The 17880-nt window shown below is 50.3% G+C and overlaps 6 protein-coding genes and 1 non-coding gene across 7 annotated transcripts in view; 4 read left to right on the top strand and 3 right to left on the bottom strand.

Annotated features, from left to right (window-relative positions):
- VTP21DRAFT_5182 (uncharacterized protein) overlaps window positions 1-418 on the top strand; it is a gene marked incomplete at both ends in the record, with an annotated part of 2284 nt that extends 1866 nt beyond the window's left edge. The window contains one exon of the mRNA XM_069395676.1: window positions 118-418. Within this exon, the coding sequence (XP_069248257.1) occupies window positions 118-418 (301 nt within the window). The remainder of the gene's footprint in view (window positions 1-117) is intronic.
- Window positions 419-736: 318 nt separating this feature from the next.
- Window positions 737-4296, top strand: VTP21DRAFT_5183 (uncharacterized protein; the record flags this gene model as incomplete). Its single annotated transcript, XM_069395677.1, has 14 exons — window positions 737-1551; window positions 1622-1658; window positions 1720-1843; window positions 1921-2043; window positions 2101-2205; window positions 2289-2362; window positions 2435-2476; window positions 2548-2722; window positions 2792-3077; window positions 3154-3425; window positions 3497-3562; window positions 3649-3710; window positions 3807-4006; window positions 4173-4296. The coding sequence occupies 14 exons, from the start codon at window positions 737-739 to the stop codon at window positions 4294-4296; spliced, it is 2505 nt and encodes an 834-aa protein (XP_069248258.1).
- Window positions 4297-5408: 1112 nt separating this feature from the next.
- VTP21DRAFT_5184 (uncharacterized protein) lies at window positions 5409-7720 on the bottom strand (the record flags this gene model as incomplete). The annotated part of the gene is made up of 5 exons (XM_069395678.1): window positions 5409-6012; window positions 6113-6926; window positions 7000-7176; window positions 7295-7465; window positions 7555-7720. The coding sequence occupies 5 exons, from the start codon at window positions 7718-7720 to the stop codon at window positions 5409-5411; spliced, it is 1932 nt and encodes a 643-aa protein (XP_069248259.1).
- A 535-nt stretch (window positions 7721-8255) lies between these two features.
- VTP21DRAFT_5185 (uncharacterized protein) lies at window positions 8256-9258 on the top strand (the record flags this gene model as incomplete). The annotated part of the gene is made up of 4 exons (XM_069395679.1): window positions 8256-8294; window positions 8369-8603; window positions 8694-8924; window positions 8996-9258. 4 exons carry the CDS (start codon window positions 8256-8258, stop codon window positions 9256-9258), a joined length of 768 nt encoding a protein of 255 aa, XP_069248260.1.
- A 941-nt stretch (window positions 9259-10199) lies between these two features.
- On the top strand, window positions 10200-10272 carry VTP21DRAFT_t209. Its single transcript has one exon. It is a non-coding gene; the product is annotated as a tRNA-Phe (tRNA).
- A 448-nt stretch (window positions 10273-10720) lies between these two features.
- VTP21DRAFT_5186 (uncharacterized protein) lies at window positions 10721-13183 on the bottom strand (the record flags this gene model as incomplete). Its single annotated transcript, XM_069395680.1, has 6 exons — window positions 10721-11461; window positions 11521-12256; window positions 12351-12379; window positions 12469-12755; window positions 12820-12884; window positions 12969-13183. The coding sequence occupies 6 exons, from the start codon at window positions 13181-13183 to the stop codon at window positions 10721-10723; spliced, it is 2073 nt and encodes a 690-aa protein (XP_069248261.1).
- Window positions 13184-13815: 632 nt separating this feature from the next.
- VTP21DRAFT_5187 (uncharacterized protein) lies at window positions 13816-15171 on the bottom strand (the record flags this gene model as incomplete). The annotated part of the gene is made up of 2 exons (XM_069395681.1): window positions 13816-14453; window positions 14529-15171. 2 exons carry the CDS (start codon window positions 15169-15171, stop codon window positions 13816-13818), a joined length of 1281 nt encoding a protein of 426 aa, XP_069248262.1.
- Window positions 15172-17880: the final 2709 nt, after the last annotated feature.

A 17880-nucleotide genomic window follows, 5' to 3' on the forward strand; every position in this document is an offset into this window, starting at 1 on the left:
ACAAATTCGGTTGCGATTGGGAGGATTGGGAGTATTGGGAGGATTGGGAGGGTGGGGAGCGTGCAATCCTTGTAGCGGATATGGCGGGTGGGGTTGGGGATACCCCTCCTGTCACAGGCCTTACTACGCTAACAATGCCTACCAATTAAATGCCGCTAATACAGACAACTGCTTCGATCACCGTGCCAACCTTGCCGCCAATGTGAGGGCAAATGAGCACACAAATGCGGCCAACAATGCAAACACCTACAACACCGCTGCTACTAACACGGTCGTGGCGAAGCGCCAATTCTTTCCGGGCGTAGTTGGCTTAGGGCAAGTAGGTTATGGATATGATAACTTGTTTGGCTCTGGGAGTGGATTTGTAGGCGCTTACAGTGAAGGAGCAGGAATTGTTGACCCATTTTGGCTCATTTGAAAGCCTATTCTCCCAGATTTTCTTTCTTTTCTTTCACATATAATATAAAATAGTTCTACTAAAAGAACAGGTTTTCTATAGGTCCTTTTTTTTTACAATAGGTATGTCTCTCTTTTATTCATACATTTGATATTCAATAAAGTTTCAGTATCATAACTGAATTCTATTCGTCTCTCGTTCGACCAAATCGAATTGATTTAATTTCCCTTTTTCGCGCATGCTCGCGCTTGTTCGTGATTTTCTCGCTCTTTGTTTAAGTATTTTATTTCCCTCCCTTTACAAAGATCATTTTGACAACTATATGTAATACAGCATAAAATGCCATTATTAAGGCGATCTTTTTCAAAGCACACCGTCTCGTCTCTACATAGCTCCTCAAGTTCTCAGGGCTCGGAGAGTTCCCAATCAAAAAAATCACAAAGCAGCTCATTTGTGGATTGCGAGGCAGAGGATGACAGTGGCATTGGATTGGCAGACGATGAAGTGTTAGCAGTCGATGACTCGGAAGAAGATTCGGATTATTCCGATGATAGCGATAGTGTTAAGTCTGCTAAGCGGCCTCGCCTTTCTACCAAGAAGGCAGTAGCATCCAACAGGACAACAAGATCCGGGGTTGCATTGGGTCGATCTCCAACCATTCGCGCCTACAATACTCCTACATTGATCTCGAAAAAGAATGGCCAAGATTCAAGGGCAATCCTGACCAAGAAATTTGTCATCCCATTTCAGCGAAATGAGAAAGGAGAAATCACGCATCCGCGCGCGGCTTCCCTGGTATCTACCGTCACAAATCGAACATTGGGCGTGCGACGCATGCTTGGTTTCTCGACACGAGCGGTGCATGACCACACAGCAGAAGATGCTATTATTTTATACGATCCTACGCTTGATGAGGAAGTGATCAAGCAGCAGGAAGAAGAACAAGCTAGGAATGCAGCAGAGAATGCTTCCAAAGGAAATGTCAAATCTAGCCGTTCCCTGGCCGAAATATTAGGCCACAAAAAGCAGGAAATCACCCGAGTGCATGTTGTGGTGGATCCGGTACTGGGTAGAGTGCTGCGACCACATCAGATAGAAGGTGTCAAATTCATGTATAACTGCGTTACTGGGAAAATAATTCAGAATAGTTTTGGGTAAGCCGAAAGAAGAGATCCTTTGAACACTTATTCAGTATTTTATTTATAATTTGCGTGCCATCTATAGTTGTATCATGGCGGATGAAATGGGGCTCGGGAAAACGGTATTTATATCCTCATGTTTACATGGTCTCCTCTTCCCACGTGTTGACCCTTAAACGATAGCTCCAATGTATAACGCTGCTTTGGTCACTTCTACGACAATCGCCTCATCCAACTAAACCTACCATAGAAAAGGCCATTATTACCTGCCCCTCAAGTCTGGTGAGAAACTGGGCAAACGAACTAGGTAAATATTAGAGATACTATGTTTCAATATGGCAAGCAGCCGTTCAAAAGCGTGCTAATATTAACATCCCTAAATAGTGAAATGGCTGGGCCCATCCCGTATTAGCCCCTTAGTTATTGACAAAAGTGGCAGTAAAGAAAATCTCATAAGCTCCTTGAAAGCCTTTGCATCTGCTCATGGTCGGATGGTGGTGAATCCGGGTAATTATTTCGCACATTATTCAATGAACAATTTTTTTAACCACTACTATATCATAGTTCTGATTGTCTCTTACGAAACGCTTCGTGGACATATAAATTTACTACAGAATATACCTATTGGGCTCTTGCTCTGCGATGAAGGACATCGATTAAAAAATTCTGGTATTTTGACAGAAAATCTGCTGTTGGTTTTATCCTATGCGGAGGATAACCTTTTAAATTTTTTTTTCTTCACGCCACCGTAGACTCGCAAACATTCCAGGCATTGAATTCCATCCAAGTACAGCGGAGAGTAATTCTCTCGGGCACCCCCTTGCAGGTATACAAGGCTAGAAACGCGTAGATTCTTTTGCACCATTGCTAATTTCTTTGTCATGAATTTTTTCACAAGAATGATCTTACCGAATACTTTACTCTATTATCATTTGTTGCGGTAAGTCTGATTAATGCGAAGCTCCCTTTCCAACTGCGCCCACACCTTTACCTATTTCTTCAAATATATAGCCTGGTCTCCTTGGAACTAACTTTCGACGCGACTTTGAGCTGCCCATCCTTCGCGGTCGAGACGCACTCGCCACCGACAAGGAGCGGGAGCTAGGCGATCAAAAGTTGCGGGAGCTTTGGGAAACCGTCAGTAAGATTATTATCCGGCGCACCAATGATTTATTGACGAAATATCGTAAGTGCACTTGCGAATAGCCAACAGCAACTCTATCTCGTTTTCTGATTTTTTTTTTCGATGACCTAGTGCCTGTAAAATATGAGCACGTTGTGTTCTGTAGATTGTCCGAGCTCCAATTGATGCTGTACAATTTTTTCATCACTTCACCCGAGATCAAGAAGCTGTTGCGTGGGACCGGCAGTCAGCCACTCAAGGCCATCACCATGTTGAAGAAGCTGTGTAATCACCCAGACTTGCTGAATCTTCCAGACGAGCTCGAGGGGTCCGAGGTGCTTCTCCCGGAGAATTATGTTAAGGACAAGAGGCGCTACATGATTGCAGCTTATTCGGGCAAGATGCTTGTACTAGAAAGGTAGATTCACCCATGGATACTTTCATATGCCGCTCCCTTTGATTTTTTTTTGGTTAACCTAATACCCTACCCAAAGGATGCTTGAGAAAATCAACGAGGAAACCAATGACAAGGTTGTGCTGATCAGCAACTATACGCAGACACTCGACCTCTTTGAGAAGTTGTGCCGCCAGCGTAAATACGGCTGCCTTCGCCTCGATGGGTCCACGACCATTTCCAAGCGGCAGAAGCTCGTAGATCGGTTTAACGATCCAAACGGAACAGAGTTCATCTTCCTGCTGAGCAGCAAGGCGGCGGGCTGCGGGTTGAACTTGGTGGCTGCCAACCGGCTGGTGCTCTTTGACCCAGGTTTGTCTAGATTGAGCCCGGGTTCCACTGTGTTGACCTTCTGGTTTTACCAAGCATTTCTCCCCGCATAGACTGGAATCCTGGTTCGGATCAACAGGCGCTGGCTAGGGTGTGGCGTGACGGGCAAAAGAAAGACTGTAATTGAATACGCTCCCTCCTTTAGTCTTCCTCGGAACTCTAACTAACGCTGTGGGGGGGGGGGGTGGCTGAACTTCCAATATAGGTTTTATCTACCGATTCATAGCCACAGGCACCATCGAGGAAAAAATCTTCCAGCGACAAAGTGTATGCTCGCCTTTATTTCCCTCTCCCTTTCTACAGGCCGGCAGACTCTAACTCTTTTTATTTTGGCCTCCTCATATTTTTCCGGTTGGATGATAGCATAAGCAGTCGCTGAGCACCTGTGTGGTGGACGAATCGGCCGACGTCGAACGCCACTTCTCTCAAGAGAACCTGCGCCAACTCTTCCAATTCAACGAGAATACAGAGTGCGAGACTCACGACACCTTCCGGTGCAAGAGATGTAAAGATGGGCGCCAAATTGTGCGCGCTGCAAATATGCAATATGGGGACGCTAGCACGTAAGTTGTATTTTCTGGACCGAATGGAACCTTTTCTCTCTTTTGCTTGCATTTGTTTTCGTGCTCTTTTTTTTGTCCTATGGCTCGCGAATGGCTTAACTTGACCACTTTTCCAACTGGATTGACGGATTTATCTGATTATTTTTTTCCTGATTTCTCTTTTCAGGTGGAACCACCATGGCGACGCAGAGCTCCAGAAGCTGCCCGATGCTATTCTTCGAGCGGAGGCGGGCCAGCGAACGGTGTCTTATGTTTTTCAATACAAGTCTCATTGTCATCCACAGGAATAGAATTCGATACCATGCATGATTCTTTGGGGGTTTGGATGGGGAACCATGGGCATAGTACTACTTTGCCTTTGCTGTCTGTCCCCCCTCCCCTCTTCTCACTCTATTTTTTTTTCCTTTTCCTCTCCTCCTCTTTCAACCTTGCCTTCATCCATGTGCATTTTACTCGATAGTTCCTTTTTGCGGCTCATTCCCTTCTATGGTCCACTTCGTGCGTTGATTTAGTCACGAAGTGGACCGGCGACATGATGTCATGGCCATTGGATGACCCTGCAGAAGGTTCAGCGTCAATAAAACAAACTTGAGGTTCACCTCCTATTTCCGTTGGAGATAAGAAGATTCCGGATTTCAGAGGGGAGGGGGGAGAGGGGAGAGGGTGGGAAATTTCCTAAAACAAAAAGAAGAACAGAACAAAACGCCGCGGCTCCCTGCCAGGAGTCAGAAGTCTCGCGGATCATAACCGCGCTAAAGTTTCCATATGGCAGCAAACCCTCTTTTCATGAAGGGAAGCCACACGTTGAAAACACACTCGGGTCAGGGTGGACACGGTGATACTTGGGACCCAAAAAAAAGGCATCGATATTCATAGGTAATGCATGAAAAGTGTAATAAAATATCGGATAAAGAAAAGAGTAAAAAGTAACAAGTAAAAAAGTAAAAAAAAAAAGAAAAAAAAATGATAGCAAAAAAAACAATGTATACTGTAGTTTAATGGAAAGCAGATAAAGCGAGCCATTATGAGCAAATCAATGTTGAGGAGTGGTAAACGTAAAAGGGGGAAAAAAACCCTATCTGACTATATCAATGTCACTTTAGAGTAAATACTATACGAAAAAGTCGAAGTAATCATATCGAATGGGGGTGAAACAAATAGAAGAGAGGAACGAATAAATAAATAAATAGGAGAGGAGAAAAAGCGATCTCCAGAAACATACTCTCTGCTTACAGAACGAAAGAAAAAAATAAAAGCGCTACCTTTTTTTCCCCCTTCTTTTCGGCCAATGTCCATATTCGTAGTATAATAATGAATTCCAACGATGTTTGGATAACTTTGTGTAAAGATAGAGCATCCTCACAAGACCACCGAGGCTTACCAGCCCGAGGGCAAGAGAAGCCTAGTTGCACCCCATCACTTCATAGGGATGCTGATACAGTATGGGATAGCATTCTTTTACCGAGGAGGGCGGGGCGGGTGTGACTCTATCAAATTCCAAGTCGAAATCCTCCTCGTCTCCAAAGGAGAGAGGCGAGACGGGAGAAGAGCACTCGGAGGACCTGCAGAGGGAGGGGCATATCGATTTTTCTTTTGCCTTTTCTTCTTCGCCTCTCCTCCCTCTCTCCTCCTCTTCCGCTTTTCTCCTCTCCTCCTCCTCCTTCTCCTCCTCCTCTTCCTCTTCCCCCTCTTCCTCTCGCAACTCCACCACCTCGCGGCCAATGATTGGCTCGCGGCAGAATGGGCAAACGTCTACCATTCCTGCACAACAACCGCACAATCCCTCGTGTCCACACGGGACCAACTTCATCTCTTGAGCCCCATCGTAGCAAATCACACATTGCGGCAGTCGGAACGCCTGGGAATCGGAGGCGGTAAGATCCTCAGTTGCCAGCAACTGAAGCCGGAGGGAACGGTGCGCGGTGAGGTGGATTTTACGACGGAGGGATGCCGGGAGGATGGCAATGGAGTTGAGGTTACAATACGTATCGGGGTCGGGGGGATATCTAACATGATGGGAATAATGCCGCCACCCCCCAAGGGGGTTGGCATATCGGTTTTAAGGGTCGAAAGAGTGACAAGGCGCGAGGGTGAAGACAAACGTACCTGAAAGGCGTGGCCCCGAAGTTCACCAGCACATGCTGAAAGGTGGTCAACGACAGAGCAGGGTAGACCCCCCTTTCGGCGAATTCCTTCAACGTATCGGGGGGTAGAGTGACCCACCCGTCTTCAGCCTCATCCTGGAGCACCAGCCTCCGCCCATTAAGCCAAAACGACAAACCTTTCACAAAGTCCAGCCCCACGCCAAGAACATCTCCAGCCTTCCACTTCTCCGCCTCTAGCGGTATGCGGTCCCCTCCTATCCATACGCAGCATCTATATCCATCATACCCCACCCCATGGGCATCGTCGCCAACGCCTTTTCCCTGTTCGGCGTTGAAGAGGCAGCGCCGAGTGGCCCATCCAATCTGCATCACTCCTTCGGTGAACACCTCCACCTCATAATAGAAGCTTTTTGCTCCATTCTGCTCCACCTGAGGGCGGATCGAGAAAGTGGCGCGAACCGACTCAAAAGTGGGGCTATCATTTCGAAGCTCCAAGCCGGTGGAAGCCAGTTTGAAACGGTGGGTCGCGTCCAAAGAGTTCAGCATAACCCTTATCCCACTCTCCTCCGTGCTCATTCCCTCATTTTGTGGGAGCAAAATGGAGACGCTCTCGGGATCCTGAGGAGTGAGGTGTCCATCAAATGCATTATTGAGGGCCCACTGCGCACAAAACCCAAGTTGCCGCAGAAGCGGGCTAGGGAAGGCGGAGGTGGGGGAGGGGGAGGAAGAAGAAGTAGAAGAAGAAGAAGAAAGGGCAGAGGCGATGATCCGGACGAGGGCCTGACGGAGGTCAGGCTTGTGCTTCAATATCTTGTCTTTGTTGCGCGCTGAGCAACCAAAAATCATGTACCCAATTTTTTCAAGAAGAACGCATACAAGATCACTTACTCGTCCCGGCTAGCTTCTCTAGAGCGATCAGCGCAAACAAGCGAGCTCTGCTGTCCTCGCCTTCCGTCACCAGGATCTCCACAAGTGCTCGCGTAACGTCGCTATTCTCAAGCAGCATCTCCTCGGGGTCGCAAGCAAGCTTTTCGGCCATCACGCCCCACACAAACGCGGCGCCCACTGTATATTTTTTTTTTCTCGCTCCCTGCACAAAGCGCAGGCAAAGTGTAAGCATAGAGTGCAACTAAAGCGAGGCGGGGGGGGGGGGGGCAGAGGGTGGAAGAAAAGAGATCCCTACCTTGTCGCAACTTTTTGAAGATGACTGAGTTGATTCGACGGTAGGTCTTCTTACTCGGCCAAGGCAATAGGCTGTTAACGTAGATAAAATAGGAGAATATCATGGGCCTGGCCTCGTTTTCGGTGACAAGCGAATCCATGACGGCCCCAATAAGCAGCATATAATACTCGTCTGAGGGGAAGGCATCATGATCATTAGCGTCCAAGGAACGCGAAAGGGTGGCAAAAGACAAGAGCAGCGAAAAGAAAGCAATAGCTCACCCTGTTTATGTACATGCTGGAGCATAAGCAGCTCGTAGATTAGCTGGGCGTCCCAAACTTCGCCCTCGACCAGCTGTTTCCAGTGTTCGGACACTGAGAAGCGTGGGGGTTTCCACCCGCCTTGATACAGCAGATGAGTGTATAGTCTCTGGACACATCGCAACATGGTAGGGGGAGAGAAGGAGAGGGGAGAGAAACAAGCAAATGGGGACTCAATGTGGATTAGTAAGAATAAGTCGAGGCAATTAACTCGGGGGGGGGGGGGGGCACGGGGAATAAGAGCAATTACAGGGAGGCTTATTAACAGAAAAAGACACAACTAATGGAGAGGGCGGCATTAAACATCATAGGGGGAGGTTGACATTGGCAGATATGCAGTGCAGGCGTGCGCGAGTTGATGGCGAGAGATGAATGGACGAGATGCAGCAGTGGGAAGAGGCGTGAATCCGGCGGCTCATACAGCGGTTGGCTTGCGCTTGACACTCTGGAGCGAGAGGAAGAGAAAGGGAGAAAAGATTAGAACGGAGATTGGAAAGAGGTTGGGGCACACAAGCCTGAAAAACAAAGCCAGAGTTTTTTCATCTAAATGAAGACGGAATCTGCATGGGCAGTGTAGAGTTCACCAATCTAAAACTTTGAGCTAAAATCCACGCAGTCAACTGACTTGGGTTTAGGTCAACTTCGCCGGTCGTGCTTGCACTATGCAATATCCAGACTCGAGAGAGGATGCATTGCGCGAGGTAATCTTCTAACCGCCCCCCGGTCATCATGGCCCTAATTTCGCCCTCGCTGACTCCCATGCGTGGTGATGCAGGTGTGTTCCCTCGGCAACAAGAAGGCGGTCGAGGTGTATATCCAGTCTGGCGTAAACATCAATGCGGCCCACAAGATCAATGGATGGACGCCGCTGCACTGGGCAGCCCATCGCGGCAACGAGGCCATCGTTCAGCTGCTGCTAAGAAACGGCGCAGATCCCAGCCTTAAGACTAGCAAAGGGCAGACGGCCGCAGATTTAGCAAAGTCGGACGCCGTCATGGCGCTTCTTCAAGGTTGAGTGATGCTGTGTCCCTTTTGCGGCCTCCATTTCCGCGAGTAACCAACAGCCCTCCCGGGCGCTAATCCCTCTTTATCGTGGACAGATTCTACAAAGACGGGCGCACCCCCCGAGCCCGACCTCCCCATCACTCCTCGCTACCTTTCCGATCCCGATCTCGAGAAACTGTGGTCGGTCCCCGATAGCTCGGCGGCCAGAGATTTCACCAGGCCAGAACCGCAGCAGCCCACCGCAGCAGCAACCATGCCCGCCAGCCCGCCCGAGGCCGGCCCATCGCCAGTCCCTGCTGCTCACTCGGAGCCAAATCCACACCAAGGTAAGACTTTTCTCCCCGCTGAATTGAAATGGACTAATTGACCCTGCTCTTGCCTCAATCTGCTCGGACAGCGAGGGAAATACTCGTGTATACCGGGGCGCGGGAGAACGCAAGCCTCCTTGGAGCCATATTTGCCCAGCCTGCCGATACCCTTGAGGACACGGTGCAGCGAATCCGCGAGGAGATTGACGACGTGCCCGAAGCTTTCGTCGTGGCGCGACACAACGGAACAACGGCCATCCCGATCAACCGAAAGCAAATGACCAAGAACACGCTGGAACACTTTAGGAGCCATGCAGACGCCATAGTGCTGTTGCCCCCCAAGGCTTGCTAGTCAGCATGCTAACCCGCTGCTATATAATAAAGGCTTATGTGCGCGACGGTTATTTAGGATTTATTTCGTAGACCAAAGAAGGTTTTGGTAAACAAAGCTTATAATGGGCTGCTTCTAGATCTTGCCTATATCTTTCCAATCGGAGGCGAAGTGACTCCTTCAACCTAGAATCGCCTCATCCAGCCTCCCAATCTCCGTCGGCTAGGTTTGAATCTTTCCTAGAAGGAAATATCCATCTCGCAAACCGGCCGGGTCGAAGGATTTCCGAGTATTCGACATCGGCCGGATACTGGGCGGAGGGGAGGGAGAGAACCTTTTTCTAAAGAAGCCCCCATTGACACCGGCATGTGCCCAAAAAAAAAGAAGACTGTGGTGGTATTCGCGCGCAAAATCCCCATTCAATTACTCGGTTTTGGGGAAGGTCTTCAAAGAAGACACCCCACGAACCTTGGCGTTTGGCGTAGTTGTGTTCATTTTTGGCTCTAGCCTCCCCCTGTAGAGTTGAGTAGGATGACACTTGTTACATGCAAGTTCTGAGGGATGACTGCATGCATTGCTAAGCCATCCTGAGAACTGCTTAATGGAAATAGGAGTCTAAAATCCAATGGCACATCGGCCTCTCGAGATAGAGTAGGCAATGACGCGCTGGGGGTGACGAGGAGAGGGGAGGGGGGGAGGAGAAGCTGGAAAAGAATGCAGTTTGAAACAAGAAAGGCTATGCCAAAGACGGGGCAGTTTGTTCTTTTATGAGGCATGCCACGCACTTCTGCTTAAATTGAACCTTCGCCGTCCACAGGATGGGAGATTTGCATGCAAAGGGGCGACCTGCAGCCAAAACCGGCCGAAACATCAAGCGAGCCCCCTCCCCCCCGCACCACTTTACGACGACATAGTCTCTCGACCATAGTGCTAAGGATGCTTTCCCAAGCACGTGATCCAGTGCAGGGTTAGCTCATCTGGGAGAGCGTAAGACTGAAGATCTTAAGGTACCCGGTTCGATCCCGGGATTCTGCATAAGAGGAGAGGGGGAGTCGAGTGAGGCGGCCCCTTTTTGCTCCCCTTTTCAATCCCTCGAGGACCTCTATCCATTGCCTTTGTAATTAGGAGCCGGATCCCCTCTCGAATAGGGTTGATCTCCTCCCTTCTCCTTAACTCTATTAAGAGGTTTTTTGGCTGAAGGTAAAAGGATTGTTTTGCACATTTTATTTTAAGTGGAATATTTTATCAAGGGAAAGAAGAGAGAGAACGCTGAGTTTTTTTTTTTGATGACAAAAAGAATCCAAAACAAAATATAAAAAATTATGGTGGTAAAAATAATAATAATAAAAAAAGCACATCCTATAGGCATGATGAAGGCCGTCAAACCCTTTTTCCTCCTTCCCTTCCCCCTGATAAGCATTAGGTGAACCTCACTGATATATCATTATGTTTATGTTTATAGATGTAGTGATGTAGAGAGAGTTTATGACATGGACACCACCGCCTTGTCCACGAGCGTCCTCAGTTGGGTGGGGTCGTCTAAGGCTTGGACAAGGACATGGATTCCTTCTGTGTCCAGGAGCCGGATGGTGATGCGGTTGGCGCGTTTCACCCCAAGCGCCTTGATCACCGGGTACAGGCGCTCGCCCACGATCTCCTTCTGCTGATGCTCGGACAGCCCTGCCAACGTGGAGAGCAGTTTGTCGGCACTGCTGGGCACGTGGGCTTCCGGGTGCTTTTTCGGCGCCTGGGCCAGCGGGGTCTGGCCTTGGTGCTGGGGCAGCGGGACGGCGATCACGGGGCCGACCGCTTTCGGCACCCTCTTGCGCTCCTTTTCTCTTTCCTCGTCCTCCTCCTCTGCTGCCGCGATCTCCTCCTCCTCCTCCGAGTCGCTCGGCTCCTCCTCCTCTCCAACTATGTCGAGCGCCTCGCGTGCCATCCGGATCTTCTCACGCAGGTAGTCCGGGTTGAAAAGGCACAGGGAACGCTCCTTGCGCCGTAATGTTAACAGCATGTCGACAATGTCCTCGACGTACTCGGACGTGATCCGCGCTACTGCGTCGGTCATCTTCTTCTTTTGGTCAGATGCCGTTCGCTCCGTCATCACCGAGGAGACCGACCCAACCGAGCCGCGTCGTCGGAGGGTGCGGGGCACGGAGAGATGCTCCTGCGAAGGGGCCGGGGCAGCTCGAACCATGCCCATGGCCCGCTTAGCATCGCCAACCTGGGTGGAAAGAAAGGGAGTTAGCATTGCGCTAAATCGGTCCAACTGCTATGGCTTACTTTAGCCTCTAACGCGGAGGGCGACTTGAGCGCATCTCCAATGTCCGATACGGACATGTCCATCAATTGGCCGACGATGCGATCGGATTCGCCGGCCGGACACAGCGACTCCAGCCGCTTCTCCAGCTCGGGGCGCAGGATGTTATTTCGCACGGGTGCGGGCAAGGATGGGAGCGCCGACAAGAACTCGCTGTTGACGGTTCCGTCGGAGTTGCTGACGGGCGGGACCTGCACGTCATTGTAGGCGGAGGTGGAGAAGCGCCGGATCGGGATCCCGCCCGGTGCAAGTAATGTGGGGCTGGTGGCGGGGGTGATTTTCTGCTCGCGGCTCTTCTTCGGCTCGTGGTAGGCCACGATCAGCTGCTTGGACAGGGTCTGTTGCCCGTTCATGGCGTGCAGTGCACGCGCCGCCTCCTCTGCCTTGCTGAAACTTACGAAGCCGAACCCCTTGGATTGGCCGGTGATGGGGTTCGTCATGACGCGTGCGCTGATGATGCGCCCGAACCGACTAAAGAGGCTGAATAGGTCGGTGCTTGTGATTCGCATGTCGAGGTTTTTCACATAGAGATTGGTGGGGTCATAGAGCTGCTGGTCGACCAGCTTGACGGGGGGCGCGCGGTAGCTACCGTTCGACTGAGTGGGAGAGGTGGCCGTGGAGGAAACTACCAATTGAGGCGTGGAAGGGCTCGAGGTGGTGGAGGTGGCGTAGTGCTGCGAGTCGTACCATTCGACGGCGCTATGAGCGTGAATAAAGGAGGGGAGGGGGCCATTGCAGTCAATAACATAAAAATGGACACATAGAAAGCAATACGCCCGATAGATCTACATACATATTTCGTCCGCTAATGTCTCTTCCATGCTACATAGGAACGCAAGACAAGAGAGAAGAATTGGACGCGTTATTTCACTCCCCCCATAAAGTGTGCAATTGGGAAGAAGGCGATTTACCATCTCTTTCATGGCCTGCTCCGCATCCGCCTGCACAAAATAATGGATGAGAGCGCTCCCCTTAAACATGCCGTTGTCGATCAGCACCCGGCACGTCGCAATGGGGCCGTGTGGGCGGAACAGGTTGAAAAGGAAGTTGTTGTCGGCGTGAAGAGGAAGCTGGCTTACAAGGAGCTTTTTTGCTTGTGCTTCTACCTTTTGCGAGCTGGAGGAGGTGATGGAGAGATAGATGGGGTGAAGCTGCGTGCCCACAACCGTCTCATTGAACAGGGCGAAAGCGCGTTCCGCTAATAGATGTACGATAGCATTTGAAATACGAATACTCATCGCGGTGATGCATTCTCATTTTACCTTGTTTTGAAGATGGGAATCGTATGTGCCCGTGTAGATGGGTTCTCTCTTCGTAGAATTTCACTCTAAACAAATGCATCAAAGCGAACGTTACTACTATCCATCCCACAATAAAACAAAGCTAATAAAAAACTGGACGAATGGCCTACTCGGTTGGCTGACACGCGCTCATCAATTCGGTTATCTCTGCTTCGCTCGCGTTCGTTCCTGGCTCCGTGATGTAGAGCGTGTCGGTGAACATCGGGGAGCCGCTGGCCGGATTCTCCTTCTTTTCCGTCGCGATGGGAGGCGCCGTTGCCGATGGAGTGGGTCTGTGGAGTAAACTGCGGATGGACACGGTGACCGATTCGGTCTCTACTGTCATGTCTCCTTGTTATTTGTGTGTGCTACCGTTGGTTGAAGATGAGGAAGAGGTGGATGAACTGCCAATGCTCTATGGCCAAGATAGGGATGCGATAAGGAGAGAGGAGGGGAGGGAGAAGGGTTGGAGAGGGGCAGAGGGGTGGGGGGAGGGGAGGCAAGATGAAAACAGAGAGAGTGAGTGAATCTGCGTGCATCCGCGCTCATGGAGATGGAAACATGACGGCTGCTAACGTGTTCTGCTTACCTAATAATATTGCCGCGATGCTTGATGGGATTCTAAATGATGGTCTCGTAAAAAAAAAAATAAACGACTTTTCAAAAATAAGAAAAATACGCTTCTGGGACCTTTCCTTTTTTTTCTTTTCCAGCTCCCCTCAGCAATTGGTTCAATTTCCTCGCAGATCACCTTGAAAAAATTTTTGGGACCAAAATTTTTATTATGCAAAAGTACCAGAAGATGAAAATACACTTTGAATTATATACTGGGATTAACAAAAAGAAAGGCTGAGGAGAGTGGATTGGATGGGAAACAACAGAATAGAAGAAGAAATCAAAATCAAAACTCACTAAATAAAAGGCGCTATTACATATCTGGAGAACGAGAAAACACAAGTTTAGTTATCCGTGCATACGCTAGACTGTCCAAGACGCGTCCCAACCGGAAAAGGCCGGCTTAGTATGGAGGAGGGCGTTTCCAAGAAGGAACGAGGGAAGCGGGATCCCCGTCGCCATCAGCTCCCACACCAGTGCCCCAAGCAGAACGGCGGCATGGGGCTTCTCATCAAATACAGACAGGTCTAGCTGGCTGTACATGGTAGAAACGGGGGCGATGGCGCTGGAGACACTCTCCTTCTCCACGTTGGATATAGGCTTGGCAGGAGGAGTGGTAAGGATGTCGGCCCAGTTCCACTCGGGGAGGATGGCCCGGTGGACAAGGATGCGCGTGTCGCGCCAACGCTCGCCACCGCTGCTCGAGCTCGCGAGGGCAGACGAGTTGGGGACATCCTTGTGCAGATTCGGAAGAAGGAGACTGGGCGAGTTTGGATAGGGGAGAGAGTTGCGGTCCTCCTCAGCGGGAGACTCCGAGGGCAGCCTCTGGCTATAAAGGACATCCTCTTCTGCGGGTTTGGATGCATCCTGTTTGGCTCGAAGCATAGCCACCTCTTCGCGCAGCTGCTGGTTCTCTTGCATGATCTTGTTGAGTGTCTCGCGGAGCTCCGACGCCTCTGATTTATGAAGCTGGATCTCGGCTTCTAAGCTGCTGATATACTCTAGGAGGGCGCAAAATAAAAAAGAATGAGAAAAACCCAGCCAAATCACCTAGAGAGCCGCGTCGAGATAGTCACCTTTTCTACGGACTCTGAAGTTGCGAGCTGATATCTTGTTGCGTAGCTGGCGCTTCTCTTTAGAGCTCATCTTCTTGATCTCCTCCGGAGACGGCACATCATCGTATACGGGCCTCGGCTTTGTGTCGCAATCTGCTCCGATGGGGGGGGACCCGGCCTTCTTGTTGGAAGCCTTCGTTTGCTTGCTCACGGATGACGATGATTTTGAGGTTGAGGCGTTGTGGTCGTTAGAGGAGGCGATGGGAGCGGGAGATGTGGACGATTTTAATGTTTTAGCAATACGATCATCGATGATCTTTTGTAATGCCTCCAAGTCCACTGCTGCGGGCTTGGCATCCGTCATGGTGGCATCTTCCGACGATTGGTCATCAGGAGAGAGCCGCAGCTCAGCTGGCGAGATAGTCTCGGCCATCTGGGGTGACTCAGGCTGGAGCAGAGGATCGAATCCGTTGAAGCGGAAGGCATCCGCCACGGCCACATCAGGATTAGTTAGCTCGCTTGGCTCTGCCACCGTCACCCGATCAAGCTCGTCTCCAAGCAGGAGCTTGAGCAGGTCGGAGGCGCTACGCACCTCGGGCTCGCCGCCGCCCTCTTCAGCCAGAATGCCAAGGTCAATGAACTTCTCAATAGAGTTATCCTCCATTATATAAGATTAGGATGGATTGCGTTGGTTTGAGTACGAATACAAAAGAGGGGGTTGGATACGCGTCCCTTCCCCTTTTCTCCTGAGGCGGGAGCAAAAAGGCTTATCAAATGGAAGTTGAGAGAAGATTGTGCATTGCGTAAGCTATCAGACCTATCCTAGCATCTATTTGTCATGCGAGTCACAACCCAGAGGTAAACAAACGGGGATGGGTATAAGAATCGGAAAATGGGCCGCATTCGTGTTTTCTTTTCTCTTAAACACTAAGAATGCTTTATTCACCCTCTAATCGAATGATTCCCCTTACAGGGACATTCGTGATTAGCTGTGGTTACTAGGTATTCGAGATAAATATGGTCGAGGAATTCCGTATCGATGAGGGAGGGGTTCGCCCCATCCCCTGGACACGCATACTCTACGACTCGCCCAATACATTGGCACAATATAAAGAAGAAAGTCCTTTTTTAGTTTAAATAGGGAAACAAACTTCAGAAAGTGAATGACGAAGTAAAAAACATAAAAAAATAAAGTAATGGTAAGTATGCTTAAGACGAAAAGGGAAGGGGAGAGGAGAGAGGGAGGGAGGGGGGGGGGTGAAAAATACAGAAAGAAAAAACAGAGTAATAGAAGAACAAACAATACACAATAGATCCACGTTAAAATAAATAAATATATACACAGACAGCATTCTAAAGGTGGGCAACCAGTACACTAGCTAATAACTAAAACGGATAAGACGGGGCTAGTCCTGGAGTGGTCCCGCCGTCACTCTGGGAAGGGAGGATATTGGGATAGGCGCCCACGGGATTAGCACGTTGCTCTCCGTTGCTGAGCATCTCACTTGCTTTGGTGTCCAGCTTGTGGGGTGGCTGCCCAATGCCGAAATGGGCAAACCCTTGGGCTGCTTGCGGGTTGGCTAGGGCTCCTGCAAAATGGAGGCCATCCATGGCTCCCGAAGCAATCATGGGTTGCGGAAAGTAGCTGGCGCCATGTAGAGGGGGACGCATCCTCGTGTCCTGCATGGCATGGAACGGATGGTGCTGGGGCGGATAGGGCTGGGGATCATGGGTGCGCTCGTGTTTTCTCAGCGAGCGAGAATGGTAGTAGGCTTTACCGCAGCCCTTAACGCGGCATATGTAGGGCCGCATCGTGGAGTGGGTCTTCATGTGCGTGCTCAGAGAATCAGGCCGTGCAAAGCGTTTCCCACAGGCGGCCACCTGGCACACGAAGGGGCGTTCGCCGGTATGGGTGCGAAGGTGGTTGAACATCTTGTGGCGCTTTTTAAAGGGTTTATTGATGCGCGAGCAGCCGGTCCATTCACAGTAGTACTTTGCCTAGAGAACAAGATACACAAAAGGAGACATCCGTGAATCACCATGGCCTAAATGCCTTTGGAAATAGAGCTAATAAAACTATATTTACCTTCCCGCTCCCAACATGAGCCTCGGCCAAGTGAGATATGAGTGCTTGCATTGTAGGAAACTCTTGGAAACACCCCTTCCATTTGCATATTCTCCCCCCGCCTTTCTCTGTTGCTTCCTCATCCTCCTCCCCCTCCTCCAACTCTTCGTCGCCGGGGGATGGCGAAGTTCGCGTCGACGAGTCAGCACTATTCACCGCTAGCCGATGCACGCCTTTCTGGATCTCCGCATCGAGAGAAGGGTTCATGCTCGTGCCATCTGGAGCAGCTTCAGACTTTGGCACTTTCTCTTTGTCCCTCTCCTTATCCCTCTCCAGTTTAAGCTGTTGTGACTCGAACAGGGGATTGAGGGGGGAGGGGGCGGGGGACACGGGCTGAGAAAGCGAGTGAGCACTTATGGTATCGACCGCATAGTTTGGCGGTTGGAACACCATCTTGAGTTCCGGGGAATATTTGCCGGAAAAGGTGTGCCGTCGAGGGCCGGCAGGACGTCTCGCGAGGTGGCTCATTGCCCCGGGGGGCAGAGTCGTCGAAGTCGATCGATGGCTGGGGAGGACAACGGGCTGTGCAGAGACCTGGGTTTGCCCCGTCGGAATGACCGATTCCATGGGCACGATTCCGTTATCCGAACTGACAGTGGGGGTCGTTTGGGGAGTATTCACCTAATGAAGCGTGGCATCAACCAGTTAAGTACCCTGAAGCAAAATCTCTAGATTGAAAAACGATACTCACCATACTGGAGGTATTTGTAAGCATGTCCTGCGCCATCACGGGTGTCATGGTCCCTTGATCACTGGAGGAGAGCATTCCCCCCAAAGAATTCGTGTTGCCTAGGAAATTGTTCATTGCCGAGTCCGTTGGGGTAACTACAGTATGTTTGGGCGGGGACTGCCGATCCTGAGGGGTTGAGGAAGAGCTCTGCTCTTGTTGCAGCGACAATGCTGATTGCTGCGCATCGACTAATTGCTCGAGCGTCATGCCTTGATTTACCGCCGAGTTAATAAGTGCCTGCTGGATAATCGCCTCATTCGCTTGAATTAATGCAGCTTCTTGGATGGTTTGCTGTAAGGTTTGCGAAGGAGGTTGAGGTGGAGTCGATGTTCTCGACACCTTGTCTGTGGCGTTTTCTTTGACTGAAGAGGGTGGTGCAGGTAAGTTAGATTGTGGTTGCGTTGCGATGGGAGGAGATGCAGTTTGTGGATGGTTTTGTTGATGCTGCTGCTGCTGCTGCTGCTGCTGTTGTTGTTGTTGTTGCTGTTGTTGTGCTGCTGCTGCTGCTGCTGCTGCTG

This window comes from Calcarisporiella thermophila, assembly GCF_041956535.1.
Source record: "Calcarisporiella thermophila strain CBS 279.70 unplaced genomic scaffold VTP21scaffold_21, whole genome shotgun sequence".
In the NCBI taxonomy this organism is placed as follows: domain Eukaryota; kingdom Fungi; phylum Calcarisporiellomycota; class Calcarisporiellomycetes; order Calcarisporiellales; family Calcarisporiellaceae; genus Calcarisporiella; species Calcarisporiella thermophila.